The 25,329-nt window shown below is 33.7% G+C and overlaps 1 protein-coding gene across 1 annotated transcript; it reads left to right on the forward strand.

Moving 5' to 3' along the window:
- Positions 1–22,815: 22,815 nt before the first annotated feature.
- Positions 22,816–23,809, forward strand: LOC149672209 (uncharacterized). Its single transcript, XM_089840511.1, has 3 exons — positions 22,816–23,005; positions 23,067–23,193; positions 23,281–23,809. The coding sequence occupies exons 1-3, from the start codon at positions 22,993–22,995 to the stop codon at positions 23,468–23,470; spliced, it is 330 nt and encodes a 109-aa protein (XP_089696637.1). The 5' UTR covers positions 22,816–22,992; the 3' UTR covers positions 23,471–23,809.
- Positions 23,810–25,329: the final 1,520 nt, after the last annotated feature.

The raw sequence follows: 25,329 nt of genomic DNA on the forward strand, positions 1-25,329 counted from the left end.
ATTTTTTTTAAGCGATATACGAAACCGGAAGTTCTGTACACCCTATAAGTTTCTATCCGTTGCCGCTCGGTGGCACCCTTGTCGCGAAAACAGCCGTAACTCCTAGAGGCGGAAACTTCAATACGAGGATCTTATTGCGTTGCCAATCCCGGGGGTTGTTAATGGTCTTAGGTCCAACCTTATTATACAGTTCTAAAGCTTCAAGATCAGGTTGTTAAGGGTAATAAGTCAATCCCGCAAAAGCGGCAAAACTAGATTTCCTAACTCCTTGTAAAATATATTCACTCCGTGATTTTATTGCTCCTACATTCAAACTTATAATATAATTCTATAGCTTCTGGATAAGAATGAAATCTTCCCCTTTTAGTATGGAAATTACACGGTTAGTTAGAGTATCGAAATTTAATCGAAAATTGGCGTAACACTATAGACCTTAAAGACCGACTTCTAGCGAACTGAAAACCGAGTATCGAGACTATCAATGCGCGACCGTGCCGTTTTTACTCGTGCGGGGGAGAATGGTGAGGTGGTTTAGGGATGGTGCTAGGGATAACTTTTCCCCTAAAGACCTAAGCTGTCTGCTGCGAGTTTACTGTTAAGTTAATATTAGGGATGAACCGGTACCGATACCATATCGGTATCGGCACCGATACTCAGGGTTTCCCGATAGTATCGGATCGGTTGGTTCGATACCGATACTAAACCGATACTCGTTTAAAATGCGTTATATGACGCTACATGACATTTTTAGGTCTTTTCGTAAAGTAACGATGGTGATAATATCTCATTTCTATGAATTACAATCGTGACGAGTTCTCATTTATTTAAAAAGTACCAGAATTCAGTTTATCTAACAACTAATAAGCGAAAATCTTTCTTAGTACGCGCCTGTAGGGATGAACCGATACCATATCGGTATCGATCGGTATCGGTTCATGTTTGTACCGGTATCGATCGGTATCGGGTTATGCCTGGTATCGCCATCTCTAGTTAATATTTATCAGTCTCGCTCAGAACTGGAGGCATATATGGCGTCTAGTAAACAAATTTTAACCTCATGCTCGCTGTTTTAGCCCCTACTGTTTCAGTTTTTTAATATTTTACATATCCCGCCCCGAGTGTTCTTTCTGCTAGGGAGCTTGTTCGAATTTCCGTTGGGGCAAAACTTGGAAGGGTTAGAATATTTCCTTCAAGGGAAAGCAAAAATTCGAGAGGAAAAAGATTTAAAAGGATTTCTATTGTTCATCTTCAGTTCGCTAGAACCACATAGCACGGCTTTCAGTTCGGGGATTCGAAAATTGACACGGTCGCTCCATTGTTAGTCTCAATGTTCTAGTGTTTGTAGTTCACTAGAATCCAGTTCTTCTCTCTGGAAGTTGGCCTTTAAGGCCTCATAATGCTATAGAACTTAATGCAACTCCCCTTAGATCTTTATATCAGGTTTATAAATGGGTTCAGACCTTTAGAAACACGACGATCTAAGGGCTTGCGTTAAAAGAGCTCTCTCTGCAACTTGTTCATTATGTATTAAGTTTTAAACGACTTGTTGTAGTAATACGCTACACGTCCAGCTTTTAAGAGCTTTCCTGGTACAGTCAAGTACCTACTCCAAACCCTCTCTAACGCTCTCCTGTTTTTGGAGTGTTTAAACTTTAATTACGAAGTAAAGTTTACAGTTTCAATGTAGTTTAAATTGGGTTCATCATCTCTATATCTTTATTCAAAGTTATTTAAATGCGTCGCCATTTAAAATCGGCGTGTAAATGGATACTGAAATGATATAAAAAGTGTTCTAAATTTTCGTCTTTGGTGTCATCAGAAGTCCATTAAATTAGCCTAGGAAGTAACCAAAAGCGGGGTTTGGAACTCCCCTCTCTTGTGTAGCAATACTGAAGAAGGGCGACACATTCGCCACCTCGCGGTAATTTTTCTTAGATCTCCGGTTTAAGTGCGACTCGTACGCCAAAATTTGCCCTATCGAGAGAAAAAAAAACTATTGGCCGAAAACGCCCCCTTCCACTGTAAAACCGAGCCCTCTTTAGCATAGGAGAAGGGATGGGGGTGTGAATTTTGGAACAGTCAAGGTCATTCAGTTTTTTATGACTCTTCATAAACCTATTGAAAAAAAATATTTAAAGGGAGGGTGAAGTAGAAAATCAAGTGATTTTTCATCGATTCTTCTACTAATTACAAGACCAGTCTGTATAGACAAACATTCAGGAAATACTTCCGAATGATTTTAAAATTCAAATTCGGTTAAGATTTAAAGGATAATTTTAAATAAGGACGTCCTACCAATCGCGTAACCCCCTGCCTTTTTATAATTAGTAGAAGAATCGATAAAAAAACCACTTGATTTTCTACTTCACCCTCCCTTTAACAACCGTGGCCGTTCCTTTTTTTAATTTTTTATAAAGCAAACAATCTACCCTTTAGAGATCCAGGGTTCATGGGCTGAAGAAGTCAGGCCCCGCTCACGTCAAGAAAGATTTCCTAGAGAGGAGATCGAGAATTCTAACTGTGTTAGGAAAGGGGGAAAAATTTAACCCCCTATCCATGGAGCTAGAAGGAGTTTTTATCCCAGCAGAGACGTACGCTATACCAGCCATTGTAATTGTTCACTTCCTAGGCTAATTTAATGGACTTCTGGTGTCATTAATAAATATCAATATGGGCATATGGAGTTTGGGATTAGTCTATTTAATGATAGTTTTGTTAGCAAATTTGATCAATTATAACAGAAAGTTTTCAAATTATATATACAGGGTGATCCAACATGGGTGGTAGGACAGGGGCAAAGTGGGTTCTATCAGAAGTAAATAATACTTCGAGAGAAGTGTACCAACCACAAAGCTGGGTAATTGTAACATGATTCCCAACATTTGGAGTAAGATTACTAAACCGAATCACGTACGCCATGTAAATAGCTCCCTCATTACTCTATTAGCGCTTAATTATTTCTCTAGGCGCATGCGCTTGTGAATTTTTGTCCCACGTCAAGGCAATCAAGGTTTTTTGTTGATTTCTCAGGATTTAGTACCATCAAGAAGTTATATCTAGTTTATTAGGGGGAAGGTATGAGATGCCTAAGTATTCGCGCGCCATAGTCCCAGTCCCCCTTTCAAAATACAAGGGGGGACGTAAAAGCAGGCCGGGCTATTTCGCCTCTCCCCAGTCGGAAAATACGTTAATTTTCGTCATTCGCGTCGCGATGACGTGAGTTTTCAAGAACCAATGAGATGCTGGTTGTAATTTAGAGGCGGCGATTAACTCCGGAGCTACGTTTGGACTGGAGATAAAGCTAGAAATGTGGCGTATTTATACCTTCTCCCTAATAAACTAGATATCTCTTCTTGGTACCATACAACTATAGAATTCACCCTAGCAGGGTGCGATGCCGATCTTAAATTTGATGAGCAGGAGAGCAAACAAAAAGGGTGAGCCTTGGATGAATCATGTTACATAACTGAAGCATAACACTAAGAGGAAACAGAGTGTCATCCTTCTTCTATTATCCCCTTCTGGTTCTATGGACGATTTTGAGTCGAAAATGTTTACGAAATTCGCCATCCTGTCAAAGTTTACACGTTATGACTAGAGTCTTTTATGGAAGACACCTTAATTAAATTGGCATTCTTAATTAAAATTAATGCTTAGATTGAAGCAAGGTGACTGAAACTCACATTAAGCTCTCTGCAATGTTTTATTCTACGTTTCGGCGGCTTTTACTCGCGAATGTATACCTAAAACCAGAGAGAATTTATAATAGGGAGTGGAAACTGAGGAATATTATGTAGCTCAAAAATCAGGTGATCAACAAAACTGGCCAGGTCTATTTCCGGTACTATTTTTTGTGGCCCCTCCCTCTAGGGTGGGTCTAGAATGTAGCGGGAGGGTCTAGGGGAGATGGACACGAACTTTTTAGGGAAAGGGAAACATCTGACTTAAAATAACTCCAATGGCGCCAGTAGCACTCGAAATCGCGAACCCTTATAGACCAATTCGAATATTACATGCAGAGAAACAAACTTCCAGGGACAAGCCGCCATTCTGAATAATTTCTCTCCCGCCACGAAACACCACTAGAGGGCAGCCCAAGCTCACTGCGTGTTAGAGGCTAGCAAGCCCGGTCATGCCTCTAGCGATGTCTCCTGGCGTGAGGGAAATTATTCAGAATGGCGGCTTGCCCCTGGAAGTTTTTTTTCTCTGCATGTAATATTCGAATTGGTCTATTGGGTAATTGTACAACCAACAGGGATTGAGGGCAAACTTTAAAATTAGAGGAGAGTCATGTGACCGGAAATTTACCTGGCCAGTTTTAGCGTCGCAGCCTACTTGTTTGAGCTACATTGTATTTAGCACTGTCAAGGGCAAGAGCTTCCACTCCCTATTATAAATTCTCTCTGCTAAAACATAATGGTGCCAATGCAAATGTTATGAGTTAAAAATCAATAAAAAAGATATTAAAATGAAATAACTTTGTTTTTATTGATTTTCAAAACAAACATACTGATTGAAACGTCCGTTGCCATTTGATTGTTCTTCCGCCAACAAACTTCACCTTCTCTAAAGGCAGGAACCAATGAGAGCTTATGTATTTTGGACCATAAACGTGTAATGTCTAAGTATGGGTTTGTGCCGTAGGGTTATAAATAGTATCGGCATTGTCCACGAGAAAATGAAACACGTGCAAGGCTCATTTAAGTCTAAAATTTTAAATACGCCATTACTCAGTACGTATAAATACAATAATAATTTTACCCCATGGGGAATACATAGATTTATTCTACTTGGAATCTTTATCAGATTGAATTCAATGGGAAGGCCTTAAATATTTTTGAACCGCCCATTCCTCCTTCCTTGCGTTTCATTGGCTATTCACATATGTAGGACAACCGTTGACCCTAGGTTAACTCGTTCAGATAACGCAAGATGTCAGTTTCTCGTAGCGTGAAGAACTAATTCTTATGCTTAGGGCTTATCTTAGGCTTAATGTTGTTGCTAAACCTAGTTTGAAACTTTAAATTGAAGCTTATGACTCGCGCGAGAGCTAATCTCTTACGTAATTATGACGTAGAAGGGAAACAAAACAATTCCCGTACATTTAGAGCTCTGGGAATTAATTTTGGATGAAATGGCTTTTCAGAAAATTTGTATCTTGGTTAAATTTTAACCAATTTTAACTAAACCATTTTTATTTTAAAGAAGAAAAACAAACATTCTACCTCATTAAATTGTATTTAAAAAGTGCATTTTAAAGGAGGCCTGCCATTTAAAGAGACTGTTGCACCATCTTCATTTAAATGTATTTTTCCACTAAACCAGAACGGAATATCTCTAGGCATTCCTGTAATTCCCTTCCGTAAGTTCCGTTTGGAGTCGGGTTACGTGTAAAGACAGATAGATTCTGTACCCGCCGTATTCGCCACCTGGCGACTCCCTTCTACGAGAAATACACCGTCACGAGACTCCCTTCTACCATTCTATAAACGATGCGTTCTCGTAGCAAAAGTTCTTTTGACCCATACTTATATACAGAATATGATAGTCTTATGATGCGACTAGACTAATGATTGGTTTTATGCGTTGGGAAAAACAGTTTAGATTGAGTTTTGATGTCGGAAACGAAGTTTCAAAATGAAATTGTTGCCGCTATTCAATGTGACATTCACAATCGCCTTAGTTAATGTGAGTATTATAATTACTACAGTAAATACTATCAAGTAAATCTAAATCAAATCTATAATAGAAAAGGGATACAATTATTTTTAATTACAATTAAATTTACGATAAAAATAGTTTTATCCACGATTTTAATCATGATAAAAGATTTTTAATATGACATGTTAACAATGCCATAATTATGACTGAAAAAAGGAGAAATCAGCTAAATCAGTTTTTTTTTCTTTTCAGGTTAGTAAATTCATCATTGACAAGTTACCAGATGGAACTCTGATTGGTCGACAGGGACGTTATTTTGAGCTGATAAATCTTCTCTCGACTCATCTTGGATTTAAGTTCGAACGATAAATAAATGATTTTCATTAACATGTATCGCTTAATTTTAGCCAAAATTTAAAAATATTCTTTTGTTTCAACACAGGTATCGACTATCTGTGCCACCGGATAATCAATACGGCGTTTTGGACGAACAAGGACAATGGAATGGAATGATTAGAATGCTATTAGAAGGGGTACGTAAACGCCTTTTTCGAGATATATAAATGTGAGGGTAAATACAATGTCCATACTAGCTGCTACCCGCGGCGTCGCTCGCGTGTAATTAGAACTTCCATCAAAAATTCAAAATGGAATGGGGACTCTTGTAGTTAAAAAAGTGAATCTCTATCTTTAAAAAGAAATTATTTTAAAATTTAAATTGCGTTTCATTGGGGCAGGATTTTTTGGAATCGAACCCTGCAGTAGACCCATACTTATGTATGATAGCTAGGGTTATGATAAAGTCAATGCCTGCTTCGTAGATTACACTATATGGTTAAATAACCATTTTTTGTGTAATATGAAAAAAGAAAAAAAAATAGTGGAACTATAATACACTTTAATGATCGTCACACATTACGATCATAGGGACCGTCCATAAACTACGTCACGCGAAAAAAAGCATTTTCTGACCCCCCCGTCCCCCCAGATCACGCTTCGTCACGCTTTTCTCAGACCCCTCCCCTAAAAACCACGTCACATTTCTTTAACCCCCCCCCTTACGCACTATGATTTGTCTTTATTTACAAATTTAATTTGATAAATTTCTTGAGTGATATGCCGCCCTCTCAGAAATATTTTGCTCGGCTGAAAATTCAAGTTCTCTTCCGTTTTAAGCTTTTTTCCCTCTGATTGACCTTCAGAATTTTAATGTCTGGATGTGCTTTTTATAAGCTTCAAAAAAGTTCCATAAAGCTTAGTTAAAGGGGCACACTTTTTAGGTTTCGACACTGTCACCAAAAACAGACTAATCGAGCTTGAGATTTTGAAAATTTGCCAAAGAATCGAAACCATTTCAATCGGCAGGGGGATTTGATTCATCCTCACAAATAATAGGGGCGAATAAACAGAGACATAAGAGAGTTTACGCTGTTTATTTTAAATGCGCTATTTAAATTGGCTATATAAAGGTGTAAATAGTAGATAATTGCTTAAATTTTCTACTATTTAAGCGATGATGGAATAACAATTTTGGTAAATTATTGTAACGGTGGACTATGGAATGTTGTCTTTCTTCTTCTATAACATAAGAGAGCCAATCGGCCTCTTACTGACTTCGTAACAAAATCAATGCTAAATGTGACGTCACGCATTGAAGAACCCCTCCCTCCCCCTTGTCACGGACCGTCACAAATTTAGAAACCCCCTCCCCCCATAAGAGTGTGACGTAGTTTATGGACGGTCCCATAACTTATTTTAATGAAATATCACTCAGCTTTGGCTATTCATCGGGATTTTGTCATCAATTATTCTGTGTATGATACCTTTTGTTAATATCTGCTTATCGAAAAAATTCAAATTATTGTCGAAACGATTCTCTACCTGGGAGATTATCTTCGTCATTATGGGAAACCAAAAAATTGGTAAAAACGTATTATTCAGAAGTTAATGACTTCTATCCTCAGAAGTATGATACCGAAATCACCTCTGTTTGTCAAAATACAATTCCATTAATGCAATAAGAGAAGCAAACACCACAGGGGCGGGGCCTACATCAGAGGCTATTTCCCTTGCGCCAATAAGCACTGCAAAATACAGCGTGAGTCGGCTAGCCTCCCGCGTGTTCTGAACGCGGGCTCCGTCTGGCGTTGCCTCCTATGGCCTACCACCCTTGTGCGTTGATTTCTCTCAAATTATTTAATGGAATGATGAATTGCCTTATAAAATTCGTAAGGTGGCGAAAATGGTCCTCCCATCTGACAAAACGTTCCCAAGCTGGTTAGAAATTTTTCATGCGCCACAGCATATCTACACATTCCATAAACCATTTTGTGCAACACTCAGTATCGGCAGTTCGGCACGTACAAGTATAGCTAGAGTCATATTTATGGAACATAGCTTTTAAACATATGGAACTATCAATACAGAGATGGTATCGCATATACTACGAGTCTTATACTTCCCAGAATAGAAGTTATTCACTTCTGGTTCATTCTAAAAAAAATAGAAAACAATTGCTCATAAAATAGTTTTCACGTTAATTCACCATAGAAATGAAATGGTCAAGACCAAGGCCGCATTACTTCGGAATCTTTATAACTCTAATAGCTCTACTAACTAGTAGCGTCTTCAAAATCTACTTCTGCTACTGGGTGTTCTGGATTTTGCAACTTGTTGTTGGCATCCATTGGAGTCGCTATTGCTTTGGAGTCTTGCATATTGGAACGTTTCAGGGCCGTTTCTGCATATTTCGCTTGGGAAATCCGGATTGTATTTTGTTTTAGATCTTGGTGAAATTCCATTCCGAGACAGTGATGGATTGGCCCCAGGTCCTTCATATCGAATTTTCTCCCAAGTTCAAGCTTTACATCAGTCATCCAATCCGGGTTGATGCTTGCAAGGATCAGATCGTCTACGTAGACTCCAATGATCATAACATCTTCCGCGACTCTTAAAACGTATAAGCAGGGGTCGCTCTTCAATGGTTTCATTCCAATCTCCGAAAGTCTTTGATGTAACTTCTTGTACCATTGACGGCCCGATTGTTTTAGGCCGTAGAGGTATTTCTTGATGCGACAGACTTTATGTCCCTCTTCTTCCAGGTCCCAGGTCCATTTCTTTGCTCTGGCAACGATCGACTTGTCGAACCGGGTTGACTTGACGATTTCTTCGAGAGATTCTGTTAATCCTTCCGGGATGACCATATATATTTCCTCCTCGAGTTCACCATTAAGATAGGCCGTGACGACATCCATTTGGAGGACTTACAATCCGATTTCCACAGCAAGGGCCATAAGCAGTCTTATTGAGCTCAAAGGTCCCCGTAAAGGATTTAAAAATCCAAAATTAGACACAAAATGGTGAAAATTATAAATTTCAAGTAAAAGTTTTTTTAAACAAACACGACAACCTTCGAAGTTAACTTTTATTCATCCATATGAAAGATAATAAAAAACTTTGGGAATGGGGTCTCCATAGCGGATGTAGTAATTCAAATTTAAACACAAAATGTGATTTATTACAAATTTCAATTTAACAGAAAGACATCAAAAACACGAAGATATTTCTACTTCGTTATACGATATCTAGTTAATTCGCATTATTTTCACCAAAAGCAAAAAACATGAAAAACCGTTGGCTCAAGGTCCCCGTAAAGGATTTAAAAATCAAAAATTAGACACAAAATGGTGAAATTATAAATTTCATTTATATAGGTTTTTTTAAATAATTTTAGATACGAAAACTTACGAAGTTTACTACTATTCATTTATATGAAAAATAATAATACAAAGTTAAGAAAAGGGTCCCCATAGCGGATGTAGTAATTCAAATTTAAACACAAAATGTGATTTATTACAAATTTCAATTTAACAGAAAGACATCAAAAACACGAAGATATTTCTACTTCGTTATACGATATCTAGATAAATCGCATTATAAATTTAAATTACAAAGGTTTTTTAAATATTTTCAGACACGACAACCTTCGAAGTTTACTTTTATTTATCCATATGAAAAATAATAAAAAAACGTCGGAAAAAGGATCCTCATAGCAGAAGTGGTTAGTGGAATTTAAACACTAACTGGAAATTATTACGAATCGGCAATCTAGCTTAATTACCCGCCATCGGTAATCTAGCTTAACTTCGTTTAATCGGTAATCTAGTTTAATGATAATAATTATAATAAAAGGCTCTGATTTAGGATATACCTTTAAGAATTTTCTTATTTACAAAAGTGTCCTGCTTTTAAGTTAAGATTTTAAAATTAAAAAGAGAAAAGCTCTAATTTTTCTGCTATTACTCAAGACTAGTAAGATTGTTCAAATAATTGTTTATCTTAACTATAACAAGTTTATAAGATTTTTTTTTGTTTGATGTCCATTGGGAGTCTATTCCCGAGCTCTATACCCTTATGCTTCAAGCTTTTATTTCTATATCTGGAGAAGTTTTCCGTATAGAAGTTATTTGTTGTGCCACGAATTTTTACGTTATTATTTGTTGTTTGAAACCATCCTTGAATAAAGTCAGGGTAATAACTAATTTTGATTCTGTACATGAATTTCAGCACTTCTAAGTGGTAATTATGTTGCAGAGATGTAATATTAGCTTTTGCGCTGGCAGCTGTAATTTCATCAACTGGATAATTTCCGAAGGTATCGTATAACACGTTAAAAGAGCCTCGAATATTTGATATATACCAGTCCTGTTTCATTGAAATGCATAAAAAATCTCATTTTTGTTCAATTTTGAACTCCTATATCCACTATGGGGAGCCTTTTTCAAGCGGTTTTTCATCATGTATCTAGTTAGTAGTCTTTGTAAGTAAATAAAATCAATTTTCGATATATTCCCGTTGAATTGTAATTTTAATATCACCCATTTTACACTATTTTTCAGGTGAATAGTAAACTTCGTAAGGTGTCGTATCTAAAATTTTTAATATATACTTTTTTAATTGGAATTTATAATTTACACCATTTTGTGTCTAATTTTGGACTTTCACACCCTTTGTGGGGACCCTTGACCCAACGGTTTTTCATGTTTTTTACTTTAGGTGGATATAATACCATTCCTTAAGGTTTCGTATAACGCAGTAGCAAGAGCTTTGTATTTTTGATATCTACCTGTTAAATTTAAATTTGTGATAAATAAAATTTGAGTTTAAAATTGACTTACTACATCCGCTGTGGGGACCCTTTTTCCAACGGTTCTTTGTTATTTTCCTTGTGGATGAATAATAATAAACTTCGTAAGGTATGATGTCTAAAAGTTTTGATATATACCTTTTTAATTGAATATTATAATTTACACCATTTTGTGTCTAATTTTGGATTTTAAGCCCTTTTCGGGGACCTTTGACCCAACGGTTTTTCATGTTTTTTGCTTAAGGTGAAAATAATGCGATTTTTTGAGATATCGTATTCTACAGGGCCGGTAGGCCCTTGTAGATATGACTTGATACTCCTTTGTAACGTTAAAGCAAAATTCACATGCTTTTACCAATTTTCCTATGGAGATTAACATGGGGTTTTTCGTGATATTTAGCCACCTCTAACTGAAAAACTAGAGCGAAGTTACTTTTCGGAATACTTTTAATTTAACAATTAAGTATTCAGGGTGTGCCTTTTGCAAGTGTCATCAAAAACAATTAAGTCTAAGTATGTTAATTTTAGTTAATTCTGAAAGTACGTCAAAAAATTACTTTTGGGTCAGAAGTCAGCCTAACCTTATAGCGCGCTTAAACCTATTTCTTCATTTCGTTCTCGTTGACAACTAAAAGGGCCTAGTTTTGTGCGTGCTAACAAGTTACTTAATCGAGATAAACCTTTGAACTAAACTTAATCGAGATAAACCTTTGAACTAAACTTAATCGAGATAAACCTTTGAACTAAACTTAATCGAGATAAACCTTTGAACTAAACTTAATCGAGATAAACCTTTGAACTAAACTTAATCGAGATAAACCTTGGAACTAAACTTAATCGAGATAAGCCTTTGAACTAAACTTAATCGAGATAAGCCTTTAAACTAAACTTAATCGAGATAAGCCTTTAAACTAAACTTAATCGAGATAAGCCTTTAAACTAAACTTAATCGAGATAAGCCTTTAAAATAAACTTAATCGAGATAAACCTTTGAACTAAACTTAATCGAGATAAACCTTTGAACTAAACTTAATCGAGATAAACCTTTGAACTAAACTTAATCGAGATAAACCTTTGAACTAAACTTAATCGAGATAAACCTTTGAACTAAACTTAATCGAGATAAACCTTGGAACTAAACTTAATCGAGATAAGCCTTTAAACTAAACTTAATCGAGATAAGCCTTTAAACTAAACTTAATCGAGATAAGCCTTTAAACTAAACTTAATCGAGATAAGCCTTTAAACTAAACTTAATCGAGATAAGCCTTTAAACTAAACTTAATCGAGATAAGCCTTTAAAATAAACTTAATCGAGATAAGCCTTTAAAATAAAATTAATCGAGATAAGCCTTTAAAATAAACTTAATCGAGATAAGCCTTTAAATCAAACTTAATCGAGATAAGCCTTTAAAATAAACTTAATCGAGATAAGCCTTTAAACTAAACTTAATCGAGATAATCCTTCAAACTAAACTTAATCGAGATAAGCCTTTAAAATAAACTTAATCGAGATAAGCCTTTAAACTAAACTTAATCGAGATAAGCCTTCAAAATAAACTTAATCGAGATAAGCCTTTAAACTAAACTTAATCGCGATAAGCCTTTAAACTAAACTTAATCGAGATAAGCCTTTAAACTAAACTTAGTCGAGATAAGCCTTTAAACTAAACTGAATCGAGATAAGCCTTTAAACTAAACTTAATCGAGATAAGCCTTTAAAATAAACTTAATCGAGATAAGCCTTTAAAATAAACTTAATCGAGATAAGCCTTTAAAATAAACTTAATCGAGATAAGCCTTTAAACTGAACTTAATCGAGATAAGCCTTTAAAATAAACTTAATCGAGATAAGCCTTTAAACTAAACTTAATCGAGATAAGCCTTTAAAATAAACGTAATCGAGATAAGCCTTTAAAATAAACTTAATCGAGATAAGCCTTTAAATCAAACTTAATCGAGATAAGCCTTTAAAATAAACTTAATCGAGATAAGCCTTTAAAATAAACTTAATCGAGATAATCCTTCAAACTAAACTTAATCGAGATAAGCCTTTAAAATAAACTTAATCGAGATAAGCCTTTAAACTAAACTTAATCGAGATAAGCCTTCAAAATAAACTTAATCGAGATAAGCCTTTAAACTAAACTTAATCGAGATAAGCCTTTAAAATAAACTTAATCGAGATAAGCCTTTAAAATAAACTTAATCGAGATAAGCCTTTAAACTAAACTTAATCGAGATAAGCCTTTAAACTAAACTTAATCGAGATAAGCCTTTAAAATAAACTTAATCGAGATAAGCCTTTAAACTAAACTTAATCGAGATAAGCCTTTAAACTAAACTTAATCGAGATAAGCCTTTAAACTAAACTTAATCGAGATAAGCCTTTAAACTAAACTTAATCGAGATAAGCCTTTAAACTAAACTTAATCGAGATAAGCCTTTAAACTAAACTTAATCGAGATAAGCCTTTAAAATAAACTTAATCGAGATAAACCTTTGAACTAAACTTAATCGAGATAAGCCTTTAAATCAAACTTAATCGAGATAAGCCTTTAAACTAAACTTAATCGAGATAAACCTTTAAACTAAACTTAATCGAGATAAGCCTTTAAAATAAACTTAATCGAGATAAACCTTTGAACTAAACTTAATCGAGATAAGCCTTTAAAATAAACTTAATCGAGATAAGCCTTTAAAATAAACTTAATCGAGATAAGCCTTTAAAATAAACTTAATCGAGATAAGCCTTTAAAATAAACTTAATCGAGATAAGCCTTTAAACTAAACTTAATCGAGATAAGCCTTTAAAATAAACTTAATCGAGATAAGCCTTTAAAATAAACTTAATCGAGATAAGCCTTTAAACTAAACTTAATCGAGATAAGCCTTTAAACTAAACTTAATCGAGATAAGCCTTTAAAATAAACTTAATCGGGATAAGCCTTTAAACTAAACTTAATCGAGATAAGCCTTCAAAATAAACTTAATCGAGATAAGCCTTTAAACTAAACTTAATCGCGATAAGCCTTTAAACTAAACTTAATCGAGATAAGCCTTTAAACTAAACTTAGTCGAGATAAGCCTTTAAACTAAACTGAATCGAGATAAGCCTTTAAACTAAACTTAATCGAGATAAGCCTTTAAACTAAACTTAATCGAGATAAGCCTTTAAAATAAACTTAATCGAGATAAGCCTTTAAAATAAACTTAATCGAGATAAGCTTTTAAAATAAACTTAATCGAGATAAGCCTTTAAACTGAACTTAATCGAGATAAGCCTTTAAAATAAACTTAATCGAGATAAGCCTTTAAACTAAACTTAATCGAGATAAGCCTTTAAAATAAACGTAATCGAGATAAGCCTTTAAAATAAACTTAATCGAGATAAGCCTTTAAATCAAACTTAATCGAGATAAGCCTTTAAAATAAACTTAATCGAGATAAGCCTTTAAAATAAACTTAATCGAGATAATCCTTCAAACTAAACTTAATCGAGATAAGCCTTTAAAATAAACTTAATCGAGATAAGCCTTTAAACTAAACTTAATCGAGATAAGCCTTCAAAATAAACTTAATCGAGATAAGCCTTTAAACTAAACTTAATCGAGATAAGCCTTTAAAATAAACTTAATCGAGATAAGCTTTTAAAATAAACTTAATCGAGATAAGCCTTTAAACTAAACTTAATCGAGATAAGCCTTTAAACTAAACTTAATCGAGATAAGCCTTTAAAATAAACTTAATCGAGATAAGCCTTTAAACTAAACTTAATCGAGATAAGCCTTTAAACTAAACTTAATCGAGATAAGCCTTTAAACTAAACTTAATCGAGATAAGCCTTTAAACTAAACTTAATCGAGATAAGCCTTTAAACTAAACTTAATCGAGATAAGCCTTTAAACTAAACTTAATCGAGATAAGCCTTTAAAATAAACTTAATCGAGATAAACCTTTGAACTAAACTTAATCGAGATAAGCCTTTAAATCAAACTTAATCGAGATAAGCCTTTAAACTAAACTTAATCGAGATAAACCTTTAAACTAAACTTAATCGAGATAAGCCTTTAAAATAAACTTAATCGAGATAAACCTTTGAACTAAACTTAATCGAGATAAGCCTTTAAAATAAACTTAATCGAGATAAGCCTTTAAAATAAACTTAATCGAGATAAGCCTTTAAAATAAACTTAATCGAGATAAGCCTTTAAAATAAACTTAATCGAGATAAGCCTTTAAACTAAACTTAATCGAGATAAGCCTTTAAAATAAACTTAATCGAGATAAACCTTTGAACTGAACTTAATCGAGATAAGCCTTTAAAATAAACTTAATCGAGATAAGCCTTTAAACTAAACTTAATCGAGATAAGCCTTCAAAATAAACTTAATCGAGATAAGCCTTTAAAATAAACTTAATCGAGATAAGCCTTTAAAATAAACTTAATCGAGATAAGCCTTTAAATCAAACTTAATCGAGATAAGCCTTTAAAATAAACTTAATCGAGATAAGCCTTTAAAATAAACTTAATCGAGATAAGCCTTTAAACTAAACTTAATCGAGATAAGCCTTTAAACTAAACTTAATCGAGATAAACCTTTAAACGTAAGTAAAATTAAGGTGAAATTAACTCAAAAGTCAAAACACGATTTATTTGTTAAATTCATGGACACCTTATTTAATTAAAATTAAAACTACCCTTATCTTTCACCCAGTATCAATTGTCCTATTTAATCTTTACAATTAAATGGACCCATTTCAAGTCCATATTTAGACCCATTTCAAGTCCATATTTAGACCCATTTCAAGTCCATATTTAGACCCATTTCAAGTCCATATTTAGACCCATTTCAAGTCCATATTTAGACCCATTTCAAGTCCATATTTAGACCCATTACAAGTTCATATTTAGACCCATTACAAGTTCATATTTAGACCCATTACAAGTTCATATTTAGACCCATTACAAGTTCATATTTAGACCCATTACAAGTTCATATTTAGACCCATTACAAGTTCATATTTAGACCCATTACAAGTTCATATTTAGACCCTTTTCAAGTCCATATCTAGACCCATTTCAAGTCCATATTTAGACCCATTTCAAGTCCGTATTTAGACCCATTTCAAGTCCGTATTTACCCCCATTTCAAGTTCGTATTTACCCCCATTTCAAGTCCGTATTTACCCCGATTTCATGTCCCAATTTAAAACCCCTATTAATCTCATATCAAACCCCTGTTCACCCCATTTCAGTACCATGCGCCTGATTTACAGGAATATTTTTAGTCTTTTTCAGTGGGACTTCACTACCTTTCCTATTGTGTTTGTACACGTTGAAGGCTCTCTTATTATATCAATCCTGACTGAACACGATTTTAAGTAGAAATGTTAATGCCGTTAAAATTATCCAAATTAACTCTTTTGGGCAACAACTAATGTAATGGAGTCAGATTGGTTTTAATAATGAGCATGTTTTAGTTTTTAAAACATAACTTAAAAACCTTTCTGAGGTCTGTATGCACAATTTTTTAAAAATACATGCTTATTGGAAAATATTTCATGGCATAAGAATTTTATTTTTATTTTACAAACCGAGATTAATATTAGGTCATTACTAATCAACTCGGGCCTTTTACGAAAAATCGTTTATTTTTCAAGGTCCCTCAACAAAAAACGTTGAAAATATTGCTTGTTTTATAGGTCGGGTTAGGTAAGGCATATGTTAGTTAGGTTACTTGTCATTGAGACACAAATTTCAAGCATTGTACCTCTTAATAGTAGACATAATGTTATAAATTTAATAAAAAAAGTTCAATAATAACAAACGTTTTATCGTTGACAGCGTTTAAAAATAAAAATATTTGCTTTTAATAATATGTGGTTTTTCATAGGCACTATATTACGTTAGAAAATTATTCTTGGGAACTCATTCTATGTTCAAACTTCGTTTAAGTTCGTTACAGTGTTACGTAATTTGACTTAAAAATTAGAATAAGCGAATCGCTTTATAACGGTGCATTTCTGCGATTTAAAAATATTTCATTCTTCTAAACTATAAATTTTGCTTAATGTTTTACAAAATAGATGGGATTATTGCTCATTTTACATAACCACTCGAGTTAATCAGATGTTAACGGGCGTAGATAGAATTTTAATTTAAGCCAAGATGTTTATCCCGTTAGAAAAAAAACCGCCAAATTGCGGTAGTTTTCAGCCGAATTGGAATTCGGTCGTAAGACAGGCAAGCGGTTAATTATCATAGTACAATTAACTTGAAATGGGTCAATAGGGCCTTAAAACGGGGGAAATAGGGTCTTTAAATGGGTAAACAGGGACTTGAAATGGTGTATTGACGGATTTGTTTTACACCATAAATGTGGTGCTAAATATGGAAAAAATAAATATTTAACAACTATTTCACTTCACTTGGTTTAATAATGTGACAGAGGTAGCGTACGTTTTCCATACTTTTAACACCATTAAACTAAGTAATATTAGAAGTTCAACAGATTGCCTAACAAAGATGTTAAAAACCACTGTAAATGGTGCATAAATGCCTAATACTTGCAAATAATATTAGCAAATGGCGTGAATTGATCATAAAAATGGGGTTAAAGTACACCCTAAATGATGTCTTTTTTGGAACCGGAAAAAACAGCATATATGGTGTTTGAATGCACCGTTATATTTTAGAGTGCAAATGTATGACGGTAAAGCAAACATGGTTATTCAAAATTTAATTACATTAAGACTGAAGTGACAGATATTATAAAAAACCGTCTTGGTTTGGACCAAGGCCGAAAAAACAAACGATATGTTTGAGGTTTATCAATTGACTGAAGTTCAGATATTGAAATTTTTTTCTAGTTCTTTTTATCCACTCAATCCTTAATCAATATTTAATTCAATCAACTACTGATTTTACTCTTAATCGATCTAGTCCCTCTAAATTAATTGAAAAAATTACATATCTACGCTTTTTCAAGAACAATTACATTTTCCGAAAACATTTTATCATGGAATTAATTATTTTGAAGGGATTTCATGTCGATGATAACTAACTTGTAAGCACCTTGACCAACATTCTTTTAATTGTTGCTGGCTTGACAAATTTTCAAGTTTGCACCAAAAGAAGTTTAAATCTGTTTTAAGTTGTTGATAAGACTGTCGTTTACAGTGAATGTCGTCCACTTAAGACAAAGCAACAAAGTTTATCCTGCGTGGTTAAGGGTAAAGATCACATAAACAGAAATACTTCTCAGAACCAATGACTTGTTGTATTCATTTCCCGCGGAGATAATATGGTTAAACACATCATTCATTACTAGTTATGCCAAAAAGGTCACATTTAACTCCGACACCCCCTCCCCTCCTCTATTTTCCCAATATATTGCATTTTATAATCACCAGTGGTTCCAGTGTATGGGTCATCTGAGCCGTCGCAACACACTCGGCCAATATTACCATATAGATCGAAACCTTTTCACATTAGTAAACGGTACATGACACTCTGGACTTTACCGCCAACCTTGTTAACCTAACACTATAAAACATTCGTGTACATGAATGGTTATGGTTATGGCTTGACACTCGCTAGCGCCCGAACGACCGATCACTCAGTGTAATTGGTGTACATTTGTAAGTGAGTAGACCATTTTGAAAATTACATACAGAGAAACTAAAACACAGGTGTGATCCCGCCATTGGGGTGTTTTCTCTCTTTCATTTTCTCGCTCGTTTAGAAGCACCGCTATAGGCAGTGCTAGTTGACTAGCCTCCTGCCCGTAGTGAACTTTGGCATCGTCTTGCGATGACCCTTGGTGCGAGGGAGAATACACCCCAATGGTGGCCTCGCCCCTGTGTTTTCCGAAATGATCTTTACGCTTGCTAAAATGATTACGCGTAATACGTAACCGCTGTAAAGTAGGGGGTGACGTTTCAAATGAAGACTGAGTTATGACCAAGAAATTCCAGTGCAACTTTACCTTCATAGAGGCGACAATAGAAATGTAGCATTTCGATATACGAAATTAAATGTATATATTTGCGCAACACCCTGGTTTGGCATCTATGAAATATTTACATTTTCCATTCGAGTTATGGCAAAGTTCGCTTGCTCTTTTTAGACATCCAGTAGAACATTTCAAATATTCAATACTGATCCCTCAACACGTACTTCCTTCAAAATAATTAATTCCATGATAAAATGTTTTCGGAAAATGTAATTGTTCTTGAAAAAGCGTAGATATGTAATTTTTTCAATTAATTTAGAGGGACTAGATCGATTAAGAGTAAAATCAGTAGTTGATTGAATTAAATATTGATTAAGGATTGAGTGGATAAAAAGAACTAGAAAAAAATTTCAATATCTGAACTTCAGTCAATTGATAAACCTCAAACATATCGTTTGTTTTTTCGGCCTTGGTCCAAACCAAGACGGTTTTTTATAATAACGAAGTTGAAATAGCTTCGTGTTTTTTATATCTTCCCGTTTAATTGATATTTGTGATAAATAAAATGGTTTGTTTAAATTTGACTTACTACATCCGCTATGAGGACCTTTTTTAACGCTTTTTCATTATTTTTCTTTTGGTTGAATAATAGTAAACTTGGTTAGGTGTCGTAACTAAGATTTTTGATATATAACGCACTATATATAAGGGCTGTGCGAGCCTTGATTTTTTGGTTTCGAGTCGAGCCTACCGCCTCTCTTTTTTCGGTTTTCGAGCTTCGAGCCGAGTCTCGAGTTTCTTATCCAGCATCGAGCCTTTAGCTGCATGTTGAAAATTCGGGCTTTTATCGCGCCTTAAATTTCTATGGCGAGCCTTAACGACTTTCAATTTTAGCTCTTGATTTTCAATGCTACTGTTTTATACATTTAATTACTTTTCTTAGGAAAGAACACTATTAAGTCGTAAATATAACAGATATACTTTTTTGACTATAAATACACTTGAATCCTATTGTCACTTTTGTAATTCCCTTTAAACAGAGAAAAAAACCACATGGAAATTCTTAATGAATTTTCCCATATTAGATGTAAAAGTGACAAATTAAACATAAAATTGGATTTATTAATAATAATAATAATTTTAGAATACCTCAAAAAATCGAGCTGTTTGAAGTGTAATAGGAGATAGCTCGTGAAATTTTCGACGAAAAAATGTGTAACCGTTATAACAATGGTCCTCATAACGCGTATAAACAGTCAAAATTAAACACAAAAAGGGATTAATTCTCAATTTGAAAAATAGAGGTATATATCAAAAATTTTAGCCTATTTTAAGTACACCATTGGGCATCTATTTAGTTAATCTAAAAACAAATGAAAACCCTTGGAACAACGATCAGCATAACGGACGTAAACAGTTAGAGACGAGATGGGACATTTCTGGATTTCAAGTAAATAAGATATTGAAAATACAAGGCTATATTAAATGTTTTATACCTTTGAAACAAAATTTCAAATTTCTGTGCATAGCATTATGAAAAAACTAAAAACCGTTGATTCTGGAGGTAAAAAGTCAAAGTTAAAAACAGATCCAGATTTATTCTAGATTTCAATTAAACATATCTAAATTATGATTCTAATTTACTGCATGATTTAGAATCTTAAGAAATTATCTAGTTTCATCCAAATTCTAAAATTGATTTCATATGAAATTATTTTAAATTTCAATTTAATATGTTTATAAATTAAATTCGAGGCTATTTTCAGTGCGTTGTACCTTAGGAGATTTAATAATTTTCAACAAAAAAAAATTAAAAATCATGAAGAAAAGGGTCCCAAAATAAAACATCAACACTAAAAACATTTTTGATTGATTTTTAAGTCTAATGAATTTGGAAGATAGAAGAAATACCTGGCTTGATTAAGTGTGATATTCATCTAAAGCAAGACCACGAAAACCTGTAGGAAAAAAGGTCCCCATATCAAATGTAAAAACTAAAATAAAACACAAAGTGTGATTTATTCTCAATTTAGAAAAACAGATGTATATGTTGATTACGATTCTTACGTAGTGCATTACTTGATAACTTAAGAAATTATCTAGATTAATAGAAACTAAAAAACATGAAAAATCTTTGGAACTAGGGTTGCCACTTCGGATTTAAAAAGCCAAAATTGAAATTTCTATTTATTTCAAAGAAAATTGTATATATCAAAAATGATAGTTAAATTTTAGTGCGTTGTAAGAAATATTATGAAAAACCGTAAGAAAAGAGGTCTAATACCGGATGAAGAAAATCAAAATGAAACAAAAAATTGTATGTATTGTAAATTTTAATGAAATAGGTAGATACCAAAAATTCAACGTACTTGCGATTATGGAAAAACGTTAGAACGAGGGGCCACATAGCAGATGTAAAAATTGAAAATTACATACAATATGGGATGAATTATACATTTCAATTATAAAGGTATATATCAAAAACTCGAGTCTATAGATAATTCTTTAAATCGAACTTTAGGTTTAAGTTGAACCTGGTCCTTGGTCACTCTCAAAACATCCCTCATTTTTATAATGGGCACCATAGTGTCAGCCTGTTGTCCAATTCTGAGATTGCCTATACCTTTGATGGCTCGTTTGACGTGCGTTTGTAAGTTTCGATAGAAATGTATCCCTTAACATCTTCGGGTGGGACTACACTCTTAATTTGAAGCGGTTCCTCGGAATCCACATAAGCAATAAACTTCCTCATTAATAGTAATATTGTCAATTTTTCTTTCCCAATTTTGCATAATTTCGATCATTGACTCCAGGAAGTAATGTTTGTTGAGTAATTTTATCAGAGAGCTCAACATCTCCATTTGGAATTTTAAGAATTTTCATCAAACGCAAAAAAAGTTCCAAAGTCATTAAGAAAAAGGGTCCCAAAATCGAATTTAAAAACTCACACCAAAATCATATTGGATTGATTTTTAAGTCTAATGAATTAGGAAGATGCGAAAAAAATACGTATTTTGTATGTATATGCATTATTATGTATTATTATGTATAATTTTCATCTAAAGCAAAGACCACAAAAAGCTGTAGGAAGTGAAATCCCCACATCGAACGTAAAAATTCAAATAAAACACAAAACGAGATATATTCTCTATTACAAATAAATGAATCTCTGATTACGATTATAATTTATAATTATTTAATACGTTTATAATTATTTAATACGTTTATAATTATTTAATACGTTAAGAAATTATCAAGACTAATCGAAACTAAAAAAAAACGAAAAACCAGGTATATATCAAAAGTATGAGGTTAAACTATAGCTGTTTTTAGAATAGTTGGCTGGACCTTCTCTGAACCTAGACTACATTTGACTGCAGACTCATCCCGCAAATTATTTAGCTAAAAAATCGATCTGTATTTTTCTGCTAATGTCGATAAAGAGCTGCACTACAGCTGCTAGTTTAGCTTATCTGACTTAAATCTAGCTGCAAAAGTTTTAAGTAGCCATATAGCTGCAGGTATTAAAATACTGTAAATTGAATGTTTCTTTGGACCATTTTCAAGTTATCGCTGTTAGATGGTTGGAAAAGCTTTGCAAATAAGTCAAATTGATGATACTACAACATGACGGAAATCAAACTGTAATGGTTGCCCATGTGATATGCCTTAAAGGTTACGTCGGCGCCGTTTATTACCGATCTGGAACGCTAGATGGCGCCAGGAGAAGACAGTGTTGTATAGGATTTCCAAAAAAGTCCATACCCCACGATTGGCTGAATTATATGACGTCATACAAAGACCCTATTCTGGACTGTCCAATACAATATCAATCATGGCTTGCTAGAACCCGCGCGTAGGGCGTCCGTTTAGGGTATATTGTCGCGTCTTTTTCTTTCAGGATTCGGTTTCATCCGGTTTTCGCAACGGTTTTCTAAGTTTGAAATTCATTCTAACTTTGCTGTCGTAGAGAGCTGTACTAGACTATAGTTCGTTACGATTTGAATATAAAGTTGACACGAATTTGTTGCTGTTATTATAATTTTTTGTTACATTTATTATAATTTTCATAACATAATTTAAGAATTAATAGTACTAGTAACTGAAATATTAGAAAAATTTTTGTAGTTTAGGAAAATATCACAGTGAGTGAAACGTTTGTTTTGACCAAGGCTTAGGAAACTTGGAAATTTTGGCTTTGGAAATTCATTTATAAGTAAACTTACTATGGCGACTAAAGGTAAAAAATTTAACTAAACCAATTACTGTCTGACAAATTAGAAATCCATTATGTTTTGCAGAACCTATCCATAGAATAAAGCTTAGTAAAGCAGTTTTTGAAAGATGGACAACGGAGAAGAATCGGTGGGGTATGGGAATAGGATCACCAAATGATAAATTTGTGACATTCCTACTTGACAAACTGCAGTAAGTTTTTAAGGCCCCCAACCCTCTTTTTCACAGTAATTATTATGCTGTTAGCTAATACATATTTATATGTTTATTGAAAACAAGCCAGGGGGAAATGTGTCATAAATGGACCCAAAGTGTGTTTGATACCACTGAGAAAATTACTCAAACTGACCCCATTACCACATTTGAGATGATGACATCTCCAGGGTTTCCTCCTCAAAGACATTATCGGCGTGTAGGGCTCGGGGTTTTTTGGTCGATTTTTTCGGAAAATACGATTAACTACAAATAATCGAAAACTATTCAGAAGTTTATTCGTTTAAACAATACAACAATTTTAGATGATATTTTTTGAGATTGAATAATCTTAGTAAGATTTTAAACGACAAATGTATGCAATCGACAAAATTTTTCGAAAAAAAATTATGTAGAAAAAAGGGTCGTACTCTACGTTCGGTTAAATTAAAAATATTTTATGTTATAAAATCCACTTGCTTTGAAGTCTAACTTTTAGCGTAATATTTTGTAATTTAAGCTTTGTAAAAAATATGCAAATCATTTTTTTGAAGTAGACTTTCATCTGGAATATTGTCACTAATATTTTTTATTAGAATTTAACATGTATACGCTTATCTCCGTATCAGTTATTTATGATCAGATAGCCAAACTCAATTATTGTTACAATCTTTTCGATAAAACCCAATTCCAAAAAGCCATAGTTATTACGTTAGTGGACTCTATGGTTACCCCCCATTTCACCCAATTTAAAACACCCAATTCCCATTTACCCAATTCCCATTCAACCCAATTCCCAGTTCGCCTATCCCAATTAACCCAATATTGCATACCCAAAAAGACTCAAATAGAGTAGAATTTGATGGTTTTATTTATTTATTTATTTTTTCGTAACATAAGGGATACACTTACTTGAAGTGTATAACCGCTCCAAAGAGGAAGATACGTCCTCCTAACCAAACCAAACCTAACCTAACCTAACATAACAGTAATGTTTTGGAAAAGGCATATTATTCGAGAAGTAAATGAAGCTAAACATCAATATTTTGGAAAAGGCGTACCATAGTTAAATGATTTATAAAATATTACTAACCTAACCTAACCTAACCTAACCAAACCTAACATAACATAACAGTAATGTTTTGGAAAAGGCATATTATTTGAGAAGTAAATGAAGCTAAACATCAATATTTTGGAAAAGGCGTACCATAGTTAAATGATTTATAAAATATTACTAACCTAACCTAATCGAACCTAACCTAACCTAACCAAACCAAACCAAACCTAACAGTAATGTTTTGGAAAAGGCATATTATTTGAGAAGTAAATGAAGCTAAACATCAATATTTTGGAAAAGGCGTACCATAGTTAAATGATTTATAAAATATTACTAACCTAACCTAACCTAACCTAACCTAACCTAACCTAACCAAACCTAACCTAACCAAACCTAACCTAACCAAACCTAACCAAACCTAACCTAACCAAACCTAACCTAACATAACATTAATGTTTTGGAAAAGGCGTATTATTTGGGAAGTCAATGAACCTAAACATCGATATTTTGGAAAAGGCGTACCATAGTTAAATGATTTATAAAATATTACTAACCTAACTTAACCAAACCTAACCTACCTAACCCTAACTCAGAATTACGGGGGCATATTTTCCTTTCGAAGTTTTCAGCCATTCGACTTCCATATTTAATAAATTACACTGATCAACAGTCTCTTATATAATAATTTTAAAATATTGCTTTTTTAATGGAAAATACGAATTAATAAAACGGGTATGTTATTCGTGCCAAATTCCTGTGTTATCGCCTTTTGTGGCAAACGGGAATTGGGAGAAATACATTTGGGTGAATCAGGAATATATGATTTGGGTTAAATTCTTCTGATTGGGACAAATGAGATTGGGTGATATGAGGGGACACCGACTCTATCTGTGATATTTTCGCCATAGGGATCTCGTGATACCGCTTACCGTATCGTCGAAATGACGATAAAAGCAACAACAATTAATGTGTAACATCAGAAGGGGATAATATATAATGCTGGATTTAATTCGAAAATGGATGTGTTCGAAACCCATCCATATTATCTCAACATAAACGCCCTAGACTCGAACAAAGAG

This window comes from Phalangium opilio, unplaced genomic scaffold, assembly GCF_054372755.1.
Source record: "Phalangium opilio isolate 3A_F unplaced genomic scaffold, DU_Popi_V2 ptg000054l_1, whole genome shotgun sequence".
Classification (NCBI taxonomy): Eukaryota; Metazoa; Arthropoda; class Arachnida; order Opiliones; family Phalangiidae; genus Phalangium; species Phalangium opilio.

What these genes read in the sequence shown, in the direction of transcription:
- LOC149672209 (XM_089840511.1), top strand. An exon ending in TTCCTACTTGACAAACTGCA is followed by an intron (nt 23,194 to 23,280) that starts GTAAGTTTTTAA and finishes ATTGAAAACAAG; the next exon opens with CCAGGGGGAAATGTGTCATA.